The following is a 15,548-nucleotide window of genomic DNA, read 5'->3' on the forward strand; positions in this document are numbered from 1 at the left end:
TTAAACTGTGATCCAAATGGATGGAAATTTAATACATAATTCAAATATATAAACCTTAAATTTAGGTGTGTTGCACAAAAGAAAGTCATATGGGTTTGTAAATGAAATGAGGGAGAGTAAATGATAACTGAATAGGATTTATGGAGGAACTATTCCTTTTTCTTCTCGAATCACACACACACTTTAGTCCCAAAAACAGCAGCACGTTTGTTCTGAGCCCTTTAAGTTGATGTTTATTGTGAATCACGCGTGTGCAGACACAGAGCATTTTCTCTTTCTCTGCGTCCTGCTCAAAAACAGACATCATGGGGACGGCTAGACACTAAAGATCACAGTGTCAACTTTTATAAACTGAACATGATCAGCTCACACACACACACACACACACACACACACACACACACACACAGGCTTAGCATCCATGACCTCTAGTAAGTGGTCTGAATCTACAGGAAACTTTACTGTACACCACAAGGCAAACTAAATCATGTGACCCATGTAATAAAATTAATATTTGCTTCATCTCAGGAGAAATGCACATCCATTACTTACTCTCACACACACACACACACACACACACACACAGTCTCGTACTCTCTCTCTCACACACAAACACACGCTGTAGCATCATCTCAGCACATGCCGTCACATTCATCTGCCACATGATCTCTGGTAATAGTCTGAATCTACAGGAAGCTTTACTGTAAACCACAAGAAGGTAAACTAAATCATGTGACCCATATAACCAAATTACAATTTGCTTCATTTCAGAAGAAATGCATATCCATTACTTACTCGCATTTTGTCTGGGTAAACAATGTTATTAATTTTGCTGTGCAAAAATATGGAGGGAGGAAGGGGGAAGACATTTTTTTACATGAATAACTCTGGTAAATAATATACATAAATGAGATACAGAATTGTACAGATTTTGTATAAATAAAATACAATTCAGAAGCTCAACTTTACTCATGTCACACCCTCAGAAAACAAAACACATCCAGTCGCTGCATGCATGCGTTTATCCAGTCACACATCCCACCTCAGACTCACTCATTCAGAGAAACCATATTTACAACAAAACAGATGAAATAAATAGAAGAAAGAACAGAGTTAAATGTTTCAGTTAACAGACTATCTCCTGAATGCTGAACATAAAAATCAACAGGTTTAAATGTTACAGGTCACATTTAACCCTGAAATCAAACAGAAAATAAATCAGAAGCTATATTTTGGATTATGAAGCATATTTTATGCTTACATTATTTTCATGACAATTAACCACATTTTCCCACTGACATAAAAATAAATGAAAACAATTTTTTCCCCCGGAATTACTAGAATGTAAAAAACAATTAAATTTGTAAGATTGCAAATGTGTGTGTGTGTGTGTGTACACTACTGTATATTTGGTATAGTACACTACTATTTAAAAGTTTGAGGTGAGTTTTTTTTAAAGAAATTAAACAGAAATTAAACTTTTATTCAGCAAGAATGCATTAAATTCATAATCAAGATCATAAGTGACAGTAAAGACATTTCTAATGTTACAAAAGATTTTGATTTCAATTAAATGTTATTTTATAATGATTTCTGAAGGATCATGTGACACTGCAGACTGGAGTAATGATGCTGAAAATTCAGCTTTGCATCACAGGAATAAATTACATTAAAAAAAAAAACGTACTAAAATAGAAAATTCACAATATTACTGTTTTAACTGCATTTTTCATCACATAAATGCAGCCCTGGTGAGCGTAAGAGACTTCTATTATATAAAAAAAATTGTACTGATCCCAAACCTTTGAACAGTGTGTGTGTGTGTTTTTATGGCCTTCAATTTATGCTCATTTATCTAATGCAATCATTGTATTTGAGTATTTTTAACAATCTATTCCACATTCTTTATAGTCCTAAAAACTGGGTTCTTTTCGTCATGCAAAAATATAATTTCTTATTTGTGACCCTGGACCACAAAACCAGTCAATTTTTTTGTTTAATTGAGATTTATAAATCATCTGAAAGCTGAATAAATAAGCTTTCCACTGATGTATGGTTTGTTAGGATAGGACCATATTTGGCAGAGATACAACTATTTGAAAATCTGGAATCTGAGGGTGCAAAAAAATCTAAATATTGAGAAAATTGCCTTTAAAGTTGTCCAAATGAAGTCCTTAGCAATGCATCTTACTAATCAAAACTGAAGTTTTGATATATTTACGGTAGGAAATTTACAAAATATCTTCATGAAACATGATCTTTACTTAATATTCTAATGATTTTTAGCATAAAAGAAAAATCGATAATTTTGACCCCCATACAATGTATTTATGGCTATTGCTACAAACATACCCCAGCGACTTAAGACTGGTTTTGTGCTCCAGGATCACATTTGTTTATGTTTGACTTCAGAGTGATACATGACCTGGACATGTTCTCTTCAGGTTTCTTGAGATGACCTGCTCAAAGGACAGAGAAAAGCTTGTCACAAACCCCCAGGAAACCAGCAAAAATGACATACGGCGTAATATACAGGTATTGCGGAGCGAGCACAGTGATATGGCTATGACTTACACACTACTATATGGTCAGTTATAAGACTTACATCGTCTACGGTGACTGCTAGTTTGTGTGTTCCTGTAGAAGACGTTTCAGTCCGGTTCGCTTTCAGAAAGACTACATGAAGAAAGGCATCCGAAGGTAAGCGAGAGAAGGAAAAATCTTAGGATCAGGCGTTTTCTACTCCACAGCCGCACACAGATGTGCACGAATAGGAAATACTGCCACTTCGTACGGCTTTTCTCAAGTTATAAAAGCTTTGATCTAAACGCAGACAGTCATTTACAATAGTAATACATATACATATTCAGGGTTTCATATATGCGCCCTCTAATAGCAGATGAGGCGAACAAACGTGTGTCGGAGCATGTTTGCTGAAATGCATCAGTCCATGTCAGGAAGAGTGCATTTCAAATAGCTGAACACAACATCGCTGTTGTCAAAAGCCGAATATTGTTCACAGGTGCAACCGCTGCTAAGATTACTTATTTACAGTTTACTGCAGGCCACATATTATATATATATATAAATATATATATATATATATATATATAAGTATATTTAGATATAAATCACAGTTTGAACTTTACACACATACCAAGTGATCCTACTGCAAGGCTGTGGAAAAACATAGAAAGCATTTTAAATGGAGGTTTTAATAAGAATCCTTACATTCAGCTGCTGCATGCTTTTCTTAGCGGATGCAACCGTTGCACTTTAAAGGTTTGGGAAGGAAATCTGGTTCTGTAAATAAAACAGACCAGACAAAAGCAGCTGTTGTCTCTCGTCCGTTTTGTCCTTCATCATTCAGAGAGGTCAGCCTTATGAAAGTCTGGAGATTTGGAGGGGATAGAGGCAGGACACTAAGCATTAGCCGTGTCCTCTAGAGGGCGCCGTAGTCCTTCAGAACCGAGCGCTCTCCTGATGGCAAGTTCACCGCTCTGTGTCTGACCTCAAGACGCCACTGGAAGTCACTCTAGGCATTTGCACTTTCTGTTAAATGCAGATTGAAGACATTTAGATCAGTAGAAGATTGCATCAGACATGGAAAAAAAGCAACAAAGTTATGCCTGAATGTCATTGCATTATCAAGTAACTGCATGTCTTGGATGCTCCTGCACTAACGTTGCTTTTCTTCATTCATTTTATATTCTCAATGTCTTGTGTTAAATGTCAATTGTCAAAATTGGTGTTTTGGTGATTTTTAGTGGATGTATACATCTTGTTCCCCACAAATTCACACAAGTGTCCTAACAGAGGAACCACATGATCAACTAACCACAAACAAATACAAATGTACAAAATACTTTGTCTTCATTCTGAACATTCAAACATTTGGGGTCGGTACAATTTTATAAATATAATAGAAGTCTCTTATGCTCAACAGGGCAGCATTTATTTGATGAAAAATGCAATTTATTAAATTATTAAAATTTAAAATAACTGTTTGAGTATATAGTAAAAATGTAATTTATTCCTGTCATGCAAATCTGAATTTTCAACATCATTACTCCCATCTTCAGTGTCACATAATCCTTCAGAAAATATTCTATCATGCTGATTTGATTCTCAAGAAAAAATTCTTATAACCGATGCTTCATATTGTTGTAGAAATATATGTAATATTTCAGAATTTTTTATGAACATAAAATTGAAAAGAACAGCATTTACTTGAAATAAAATTCTTTTGTTACATTACAAAGATCTTTACTGTCACTTTAATGCATCTTTGCTGAAACTTTTGAACCGTAGTGTATCTTATACAAGCTTATTTTTGTGAAATGTTTTTCTATCTTTCTTTAAAAATTCCACTTGTTTTGATATTTTATTATATGATGCATTAACATTCAGACATTAATTGTCTAATATGTTGTTAGTGTCACTGTAAGTAGCAGCAACAGAAGTCTCTGTTACAGAATAAACGTGTTTACCATCGAGTGTTCTCTTGTCTTCATCTGCTGGTGATTCTGCCTCTTCAGACACTTCTCCTGTTTACAGACATCAGATTATTAGAGATGAACAGACAAAAAAACAAAAAACAAAAAAAATCACCACACACACTGTAGCAATACCGTAAAACATTTTCAGAATGGCATACTACAATACTACTTTGACTACTTTTTCAAAATATAGACAAGTGTCAGTGGCGATAGCCTCGCGGGCAGCATGCCGACATTTAGCGCCGTTACGCTTCGGGCATCCCGAGTTCGAGTCCCGGCTTGCTGACCTTTCCTGATCCCGCCACCCTCTCTCTCCCACTTTGCTTCCTGCCAACCGACTGTCCTATCAAAATAAAGGTAATAAACGGCAAAAATAAATCTTAAAAAAAAAAAATATATAGTAGTTTTTGAGAAGTTATTTCTGTTAAATAAAATATCTCCTTTTGAATTGGACTTTGAGCTTTGTAACTTTGCAGATCTTTTTTATGCTCAAACAGCAACATCACAGACTAACTAAAGTTGAAAAAGTGAAAAAGCATAATAGGACCTGATAATAAGGCTGGTTTTCAGAGAATATTTATTTACTTAAGAGTTTTAGATTCATGACTACAAGAAAACAAAACTAAACAAATATACAAGATCTGTTATCTGAAAACAAGTATTCATATCTTGCACAAGCTTGCTTTTCAAGTAAATTGATCTTGTTTTAAGGATGTTTAGATAATGTTACAGGAAAAGTAGACAAACAATTTACATGTTTACTGTCTATCAAAAATACAAAAAAACATTAACAGATTTTTTTAGCTGTTGATAAAAAAATCTAAATATTCAATAACAAAAAACAAATGAACTTTAACAATTAAACTATCATTTATTCCTTTACTTTTTTGTATTATACTTTTTAAACTAGAAAAAAATACAGATTAAACATTGATTTTTAAAGCCATGATGAAATAGTATATATATATATATATACTATAGTATAAATAAATATATATATATAGTACTGTGCACAAGTATGCATATTCTCAGGATACACTGAATAACCACATGCATACCAAAATACAATGCACTAATTAACCTTCTATTTCTAACGTGACTTTTTTTTAAACAAATCTATCTCTAGATAGATAGATAGATAGATAGATAGAAGGTTATGTGATTATTGAGTACTGAGCATATAATGCACAGTATGCATTAAGCAGTATACTATTACTCTATTCTGCACATAGCATTATTCTTATTACTCCTCTGATTATCCACCAGAGGGCAGTCAATACTAAAAGTTACACCTGAGCAACATTAACTGAGCTGATGGTAACAAGTATACCACTGAACACAATACCGTTCTGTAAGTTCTGATGTGCCTCTTCGTTATTTGATTTGTCATGGGGACTTTCTTCTGGGGGTCCATTTACCCGTCCTGGCTCCGGGTCGTCCTCTCCCCCCCTGTCTTCCTTTGGTCCCGACAGCTCTGGGTCTTTTTTGTGCTCCTGGTTTTCTGCTGTTGCCTCCTGCTGTTCCTCCTGCTCTCGTTTGGCCTTCTCCTCCGTCTCTGATTGGAGACACAGCAGGAGGTGCATTATTCACTATTTGCTTACTCAGAATGCATAAAATGTGCAAAATGCTATCCAAAACTAAGTTTGGATGTACTGTAACAGTTCAGAACTATTTTCCCAGTTTAAGTCATCAAACTATGAAATAATTCCCATACTTCAATTTGTGCTTCTCATCTCAACATTTTCACAACCAAATTCACAAGGTGCATCCTGGGTTTTTAAACACTATTGAAGGAGTTTACATGCATCATGGACACTTATGGTTAGTTTTCCTATCCAATCCAACTCCATTCAAACATTTTTTTAAATTAAAATGTTAGTCATGGATAGAAATGTATGCAGAGGCAAAATTAATACATTTGTCAATAACTAATTTCAAGCAGAAGCTTTTACATCAAAAGATTGTTCAGATCAATGAGAAACAAATTCACGTTTTATTTTATACTAATTTATTACACTACCATTCAAAAGTTTGTTTCAGTAAGATTTTTTGAAAGTCTCTTCTGCTCACCAAGGCTGCATTTATTTAATCAAAAAGACATTAAAACAGTAATATTGTAAAATTGTATTACAATTTAAAAGAACTATTTTCAACTTAAATATATTTTAACATTTTCAGCATCATTAATCCAGTCTTCAGTGTCACGTGATCCTTCAGAAATCATTCTGATTTGCAGCTCAATTAACATTTTGTATTTTCTCCTAAATAAAACACAATTATCTTACAGTTTTTCTCAATTGCTTTGGCTCAATTCTCGAATGAAACTTTTTTTTCCCGAAACAATAAGTTCAGATCTCCTAATTTTGTGTTGCCATTGAGTTCCAATGTGCAAACAATCCTGTTTGAGGATGTTTTATTTTGCATACCAATACATAACATATGCATTCTTGCAGGGAACATTCTGTTCACACCTTTAGCTGCCTGCGTCTTCCACCACTCTCTGTTCAGAGAAACCTCTTCGTTCCAGATGGCCTTGAAGTTCTTCAGGTCCACAGTGAGCAGCGAGCAGCTATGAGATCCACTGCCATCAGAACCAGAGCTGTTCACACTGCTCCGCTTCGCATCTCCCGTAGTAATGCTGTTTGAGATGATGGGGACACAAATCACATTACAAATGCATCGGCAGCAATCACATCACATCCACTAGGCTTCCGTAACATCTGCACATCTACCTACATTTCATTTAATACTCCATCTAGCCACACGGTTCTGTTGTTTTCCTGCTCTGTTGATCATCAATATGCTGCTGCTGCTGCTCTGTCCTGTCTATGAACCTTTGATCTGGTTTAGTTTACTGTATATTCTAAATGGAAGGCATAGAATTCAGCACTTTGTGTGCAGAAGACGTTATTTGCTTTTGCTTCGAAAAGTGAGAAGGTGCTCTAATGCTCAGTCAGCAGCAGCAATTCAACTCCTACTTACAAAATCCAAAGAAACTTGCAAGCTAAAAGAGTGTTAAAGTAGAGTCACTCTGATTTCTGTCTGAACTGATGGATCACTTTTTACTGAATTACAAGGCTAAGAAACAGCAGCGCATTTATTCACATTCACTCTTTGTCTCTAAACGATGAAACTGAGGTATCTGAGCAGGACTGAATTGGATTTGCAGTCATGACCGCAATAGCATCAGTGAATTGGGATTCGATACAAAGACAAGCTTTGCCACGAGGCACTATTAGAGCGGCCTGAGCTTCAATTTGTCTGTCTTAATGTCCAGTCATTATCTCTATTCCTGTACTGGAGAAGCAAAAAACGCAAGACAGACTTCCAGACCTGCGGAAACCAGCCAGGCCTGAACTTGTGGCCTCCTCGATGAGCGGTGTGACGATCTTCTCGGTCATGTCCGTCAGAACCGTAAACGTGGGAACAACGATGAAGTCAATGAAACCTGAGGGAAATAATAAAAATGGCTTATTTTTTGCACTGAGCTTGATTTTTAAAGAAGCTATTAGAATAAATTATCCCCATATGATCTTCAAGAAAGCTACGTGTTTCAACTATTGCAAGTTTAAAGCTGAAATCTCATTTTTTCCCCCGTTTCGAATAGTTTACCCACAAATTAGCTGAGGATTTATTCACCCTCTGGCCAGCCATGTTTCTTCATGGGAACATATCTGGAGAAAATTAGCATTCCATCAGTTGCTCACCAATGGATCCTCTGCAGTGAATGGGTGCCGTCAGAATGAGAGTCCAAACAGCTGATAAAAATCAAAGTAATCCACAAATAATCCACACCACTCCAGTCCATCAGTTAACATCTTATGAAGCCAAAAGCTGCATGTTTGTAAAAAACAAATCCATCAATAAGAGGTTTTTAACTTCAAATAATTGCTTCCAGCTAAAATACAAGCCCCTCTATCCATAATATTGCTTCCTCCAGTGAAAAAAAATGGTCTCATCTGAATCAGGAGAGAAATCTTCACAGATCAAGCACAGTTTACAAAGAAAAAAAAAACTGTCCAAAACAGTTTTTTCGGTATATTTTAATGTGAGATGGACTTTTACACTAGAGAAAGCATTATTATGGATGAGGGACTCATATTTTAGCCAAAAGCGATGGTTTAAAGTTAGAACATCTTGATGGATTTTTTTTTCTCACAAACATGAAGCTTTTTACTTCACAATACGTTAATTGGCGGACTGGAGTTGTGTGATGTTTTTATCAGCTGTTCGGTCTCTCATTCTGACGGCACCCATTCACTGCAGAGGATCCATTGGTGAGCAAGTGATATAATGCAAAATTCCTCCAAATCTGTTCCCATGAAGAAACAAACATATCTACACCTTGGATGGCCTGGGGTGAGTTAATTTTCAGCAAATTTTCATTTTGAGGTGACCTATTCCTTTAATATGAGTATTACAATTTAGCGCAATTCACAATTACCCAATTGCAATATTGCAATATAATTGTCTCCATACATAGAGTGTGTTTGTGTCACTCACCGATCTGGGACTGAGCCACCATAGTGGATTTACGGTCGCACAAAGGTGAGAAAGGTAGACCAAGTTCTGCCTCCTTATCGCCCTGCAAACACAAACACATCATGCAGCTGCATTGCTATAACAATACATTACACTATTCTCAGGAGACAATTTTGGCATTTCTAAATATATTGCACAATTATTAATAGAGGTTTACTGCCACAGCTAAATGCTTATGAAATGACACGACTAATGGACATTTGCTGCACTGGATCTGGTTTATAAAGATTTGTTTCGTATATGAAATATTCGCAAACATTTCTTGAAGGCAGACTAAAATAAACTGTCATGCTTTTATGTTGGGCCTGTCACGATTGATCTGTCTTCTGGAGTGTTCAGCTGCTGGAACAATACTAGACACACACACACAGGAATAGCTCCAGTCCTCTCATCTGTCAATCAATCAAAGCATATTTATGTAGCCCACTCTATGGAGAATAGAGCTGTGAATGTGCTTTATAACAGTCACTTTAATAACAGATAAACAGACACATGATGGGTAAGAACATGAGGTAATACAGAGAAAGCAATTCCCTTCCTTTGTTCACTATACAAAGCAACAGAAACAGGAGGAGCCCATTAGTGCACTGGGCCTGTGTTGATAATCGATAACATTCAACCAAAAAAAATATCAATACATACATACCTACATTTTATATATTTATATATATGTATTCTCTGGAGTGAATGGGTGCCGTCAAAATGAGAGTTCAAACAGCTGATAAAAACATCACAATAATCCACAAGTAAGCTGCATGTTTGTAATAAACTAATCCATTATTAAGACGTTTTCACTTTAAACCATCACTTTTTGTTTCAGTCCATATTCTATAATAATACTTCCTCCAGTAAAAAAGTTCATCACTTGTTGTCCTCCTCTCACATCAAAATCTAACATCATATTTGTTTAGAACTGTTTTTGCTTGTAAACAGTGCTTGATCTGTAAATATTTCTCACCTGATTCAGACAAGATTACTTTTTTCACTGGAGAAAGCAAAATTATGGATAGAGGGCTCGTATTTTAGCTGGAAGCAACAGTTTGAAGTTAAAAACCTCTTAATGATGGATGTATTTGTTTCTTACAAACATGCATCTTTTCACTTCACAAGACATTTATTGATGGACTGGAGTGGTGTGGATTACTTGTGGATTACTGTGATGTTTTTATCAGCTGTTTGGACTCTCATTCTGACGGCACCCATTCACTGCAGAGGATCCATTGGTGAGCAAGTGATGTAATGCTACATTTATTCAAATCTGTTCCCATAAAAAAACTTATCTACATATTGGATGGCCTGAGAGTGAGTAAATTTTCAGCTAATGTTCTTTTTTTTTTTTGGCGAACTATTCCTTTAAGTCAGCAGTGTGAAACAGACTTAATAGAAGCATCTCCTGTTTTTCCATCCACAATTTAAAATCGTTCAGGACTTTCTGTTCTACTGAAGATACTTTCAGTGATCACATTTTTGAAAAGTGAATTTTAAATTCTGATTTAGGATATTAAAGACTTTTCTGAAAATACATTTTAAAATATAGCTGCAAGCAGCGATTACTGGGGTTCAAGCGCTTTAGGTATTCAAGCACATAAGGAAAAATACTTTACATATTATTTAGCAAGCCTGTAACCACCTAAATCAATTATTAAAAAAGCATTTTTGTCAAATCCAGGTGATTTACCATAGAAATATGATGTTTTTATAACGTTTATGACTGTTATAGCGCCAGCTGTGGTCTGATCTCCCTGAAACTGTGCGTGCTTGTTTAGAATAACCTGTCGCATGTGCTCAGCGGGTTTCGTGAAGTTTTGAGTTTTCGAGGCTTTATAGGCTTTGGGGCATATTTGGATAGGCCCCTTTTCTAAAGGACCCCATTATAGCTTCCCAAAGGGTACATTTCGACATGTTTTTGATAATTATTGACCTAGAGAGTCCAGAGAATTGCACTGCGGTGTTTTTTTCCAGATTGAGCGAAAAACCTAGGACTAGTTCACAAAAGTAGGTTTTTCACATCTTCTCAATCATTTAAAAAAAAAGGTTTGATTGCCAGCAGTGGTTCTAGAGGCAAAGCTGTTTGGAACAAGGAGGTCTATCATACGATATGAATATCGCGTTTATGTGCGGAAAACCGCGCAATGTACAATCGTTTACGACCTCAAAAAATGCGATACCACCCCCCAGTGGCTGATTTATTTCAAATTTCTCACAGATCTTTGGGGCCGTGAGTCAAACAAGCCCACCGAGTTTTGTTCCGATCGGCCTCCGTTAACCTTGTCTAATAGGTGCTCAAACTTCATCGGCCAATGGTGGCCATGTTTTTTTTTAGATACGCAAATGTCCCCATAGACACTTGTGGCACTCTGGACCAAGACCGTGCACAGCGATTTTCATGTTGATAGGACCTAGTTATACCTAGTGATATGAACTAGGTTACCTAGTTATAGCCATTTTTATGTTTCTTCCCTCTTATAGCGCCACCAAGTGGCCAATCTCCATGATTTTTTTTCCTGTGACCTCAGCTTGAGCTCTTACATAACTGTTCCAAGTTTAGCGAAGATATCTCATTCCGTTCAGGAGTTATAGGCATTTTACTAAAAGTGGCCCTGCCCCCTCCGAACGTTTTGGCATCCCTTTGCGACGGTGAGTCAAAAGTTAAACTTTTTTTTGACAATTATTGATATTCACTCTTCAGAGAATCTTTCTGCACTGGTTTGGTTATGATTGGGCAAAAAACCTAGGACTAGTTCGCAAAAGTAGGTTTTGAAAAAAATGCGAAATACCCGAAAATTTCGCCAGGCTCACGATTTAATCTGAGGCGTGCGTTTTGTGAGCGATTTCTTACTTTCGATTGCTGTAGCGCCCCCGTCAGGCCGATTGGGGTGAGCCTCGGTCACGTTGTAGGCGGTGTGAGTACTACCATCCCTCCAAGTTTCAAGTCTCTACGACTTACGGTTTGGTCTGCACGATCAGTTTTACGTGGAAATCGCTCATCCGTGATCATTCTAACAATTACAATAGGGTTTCAGCGCTACGTGCTTGAACCCCTAATTCAGCATGTTTTGCTTACTCCTTTGGGAAATAGTTTTTTCTTGTTTTAAGCATGAATCGTAAATAATTTGGTGAGGTTTTCACACAAATACACAACAAAATGTGAACAATCAAGGTATGTGAAATGAGTAATATTACAGAATACATGCATGTGACATTGCTGTGATGTTTAAAAGTAGAGCAAAGTGCTGTTCACACTGATAAGTCACATAATCGTGCGAAAGCGTAATTTTGGGACCAGCATTCGATAGGGCTGTGAAAGCCAAATATTTTCAGAGGTTTATGATCAGGTGTAAACAAGCTCGAATGTCACGCTTCTCCACACGCTCTCGTTTCTGTGGCCGGTGATAATCCTGGCGCAGGCTTACGTGTGATTGGATGAAAGGGCAATCAGAAGAGAACAGGAAGAGAGAGGATTAAAATACATAGAAGAAGATGAGATTTTTCTTGCTGTGCTTTGCTCTTCTCACACACACATATAAACGTAAACACTCGTTGAACGCATCTAAAGAACAAAAATGCGTCGAACCTGTCGGAAAAACTCCTCCAGCAGTGACGTAGTCCAGCGATGGTGTAGATCCCAGTTCTTGGCTGGATGACTGATGTCAGCCGTGTGTAACAGCAGAGACAGAGCCTTGGGTTTGTCAATTCTGAGGAAAACACACACCAATCCCACTGATAAATATGTGTTTGCTCTAACACATGACAATGAAATTAAAACAGAGAGCCAATATAATATAATAAATATAATATAATATAATATAATATAATATAATATAATATAATATAATATAATATAATATAATATAATATAATATAATATAATATAATATAATATAATATAATATAATATAATATAATATAATATAATATAATATAATATAATATAATATAATATAATATAATATAATATAATATAATATAATATAATATAATATAATATAATATAATATAATATAATATAATTTTATTTATTAAAGTTATTTATTTATGGGGATTACAGTGTTTATTACTAAAATTTAAGACAGATACAGCTCAAAAACCAGCATCATTTATTTGAACATTAAAATTAAACAGACAAATGTATAAAAAAAAATAAAAAATACAGTTTGTTACAGTCAATAGCTAAGGATAAACATTTCCAATTAATCAAAGAAAAAAAATATATATAAAATCATATTTTTTCAAATATTTTCTTTGATTTATTGGAAATAGAATTATATTTTAATTGGAAAATTATATTTTATCTCGATCAGTATTTGTTTCTAGCTTTCCAGCGAAAATATTTTAAAAAATAAATAAATCAATAAACCATTTAGAAGCAAAATTGTGTAAGAAATTATGAATGGGAGGGAATGAAATTTGAAGCTTGAAGACATTATTTATATATTTAAAAAAGAATTTAAGACCAATAGGTGATAAATATGTGTTTTTCTGACACATGACAATAAAATGTACTTTTGTGTCATGTCCCTGCATTAAAAACTGCTCCTTCTGAGAAAAATACCACAGTAATCTTTTAGTTTCAGGAGATAGAAAAAACACATCAAATTGTGCTCAGATTTTGTAATCAAGTATGCAATCAAAAGACAGGATCTCAATATGAACTCCTCAATAAGAATTTCTAATCAAATTAATTCAGTTAAGCTGCATTCATTTTATTTTATTGTATGAATCATTTGTCTATTTTTATTTCTCCACAGAAACAGTAGAAGAAACATCTTGAGAAACATCCATCTCCATCACGTCTCTCCAGCTATGAAAGAGCAAACTCTAAGCAATAACATCTGGCTCTGGGGAGACACAGATGAGGCAGGAGGTGACAGACAACAGTGAAGCATGTTTGTTGTAAAGGTTTCTCACCCCTCGGGCTGCTGGAGGAAATTCTTCATGGCTTTGACCTGCTGGAAGTGGCAGGACATGTCAGTGGCCAAAACCATCTCGACCACGAGCACCCTGAGCTCTCTAAAAACACAAGCACACAAAACAACTGCACTCAATCTCCTCACCGGAGAAAATAACTGTGTTCCGCTTCAAAGTGTGAGGATAATAGTTTTCTCTCTGAATGAGAAACGAATCGTTTCCGTCTGTATTGCAGTAAAACTTCATCAGACTTTTCTTTCTCTATTGTGTTTAGTTGAGAATAGCACAGAGAGAATGGTAAAACACTTCTTTCAGTATTTTCTGCAGGCTGTTTCTTCAACTCTGAGAACTTTGCCCCTTAAAAATATAACACCGTTACACTCGTACTTCTTTATATGTGACCCTGGACCATAAGTAGCACGGGTATTTTTGTGGCAATAGCCTAAAATACATTGTATGGGTCAAAATTATCGATTTTTATTTTATGCCAAAAATCATTAGGATATTAAGTAAAGATCATGTTCCATGAAGATATTTTGTAAATTTCGTACCGTAAATATATCAAAACTTAATTTTTGATAAGCAATATGCATTGCTAAGAACTTAATTTGGACAACTTTAAAGGCGATTTTCTCAATATTTAGATTTTTTGCATTCCAGATTGATTCCAGATTTTCAAATAGCTGTATCTCGGCCAAATATTGTCCTATCCTAACAAACCATACATCAATTGAAAGCTCAATTTCAAAAATAATAGGTGCTCAAACTTCATCGGCCAATGGTGGCCATGTTTTTTTTGAGATATGCAAATGTCCCCATAGACACTTGTGGCACTTTGGACCAAGACCGTGCACAGCGATTTTCATGTTGATAGGACAAATGGTTACCTAGTTATAGCCATTTTTATGTTTCTTCCCTCTTATAGCGCCAGCAAGTGGCCAATCCCCATGATTGTTTTCCTGTGACCTCAGCTTGAGCTCTTACATAACTGTTCCAAGTTTGGCGAAGATATCTCATTCCGTTCAGGAGTTATAGGCATTTTACTAAAAGTGTCCCTGCCCCCTCCGAACGTTTTGGCGTCCCTTTGCGACGGTGAGTCGAAAGTTCAACTTTTTTTTGATAATTATTGATATTCACTCTCCAGAGAATCTTTCTGCACTGGTTTGGTTACGATCGGACGAAAAAACTAGGACTAGTTCGCAAAAGTAGGTTTTGAAAGAAAATGCGAAATACCCGAAAATTTTGCCAGGCTCACGATTGAATCTGAGGCGTGCGTTTTGTGAGCGATTTCGTACTTTCAATCGCTGTAGCGCCTCCGTCAGGCCGATTGGTGTGAGCCTCGGTCACGTTGTAGGTGGTGTGAGTACTACCATCCCTCCAAGTTTCAAGTCTAGTTTAGTAAAAAAGTTTAGTTAAATGCCTATAAAAATATAACACCGTTACACTCGTACTTCTTTATACGTGACCCTGGAGCACAAAACCAGTCATAAGTAGCACGGGTATTTTTGTAGCAATAGCCTAAAATACATTGTATGGGTCAAAATTATCTATTTTTCTTTTATGCCAAAAATCATTAGGATATTAGGTAAAGATCATGTT

At 35.8% G+C, this 15,548-nt stretch overlaps 1 protein-coding gene across 1 annotated transcript in view; it reads right to left on the reverse strand.

The window, feature by feature from the left end:
* Positions 1–3,119: 3,119 nt before the first annotated feature.
* The window catches only part of LOC107656131 (calcium/calmodulin-dependent 3',5'-cyclic nucleotide phosphodiesterase 1C-like), a 46,090-nt gene continuing 33,661 nt past the window's right edge, over positions 3,120–15,548 (reverse strand). The window contains exons 12-19 of the mRNA XM_016443846.1: positions 13,950–14,051; positions 12,616–12,736; positions 9,003–9,084; positions 7,833–7,947; positions 6,971–7,137; positions 5,845–6,054; positions 4,491–4,547; positions 3,120–3,552 (exon numbers count right to left, since the gene is read on the reverse strand). Of these exons, the coding sequence (XP_016299332.1) occupies positions 3,536–3,552; positions 4,491–4,547; positions 5,845–6,054; positions 6,971–7,137; positions 7,833–7,947; positions 9,003–9,084; positions 12,616–12,736; positions 13,950–14,051 (871 nt within the window). The 3' untranslated portion in view covers positions 3,120–3,535. The remainder of the gene's footprint in view (positions 3,553–4,490; positions 4,548–5,844; positions 6,055–6,970; positions 7,138–7,832; positions 7,948–9,002; positions 9,085–12,615; positions 12,737–13,949; positions 14,052–15,548) is intronic.

Source organism: Sinocyclocheilus anshuiensis, unplaced genomic scaffold (genome assembly GCF_001515605.1).
Source record: "Sinocyclocheilus anshuiensis isolate Anshui unplaced genomic scaffold, SAMN03320099.WGS_v1.1 scaffold1803, whole genome shotgun sequence".
NCBI lineage: Eukaryota > Metazoa > Chordata > Actinopteri > Cypriniformes > Cyprinidae > Sinocyclocheilus > Sinocyclocheilus anshuiensis.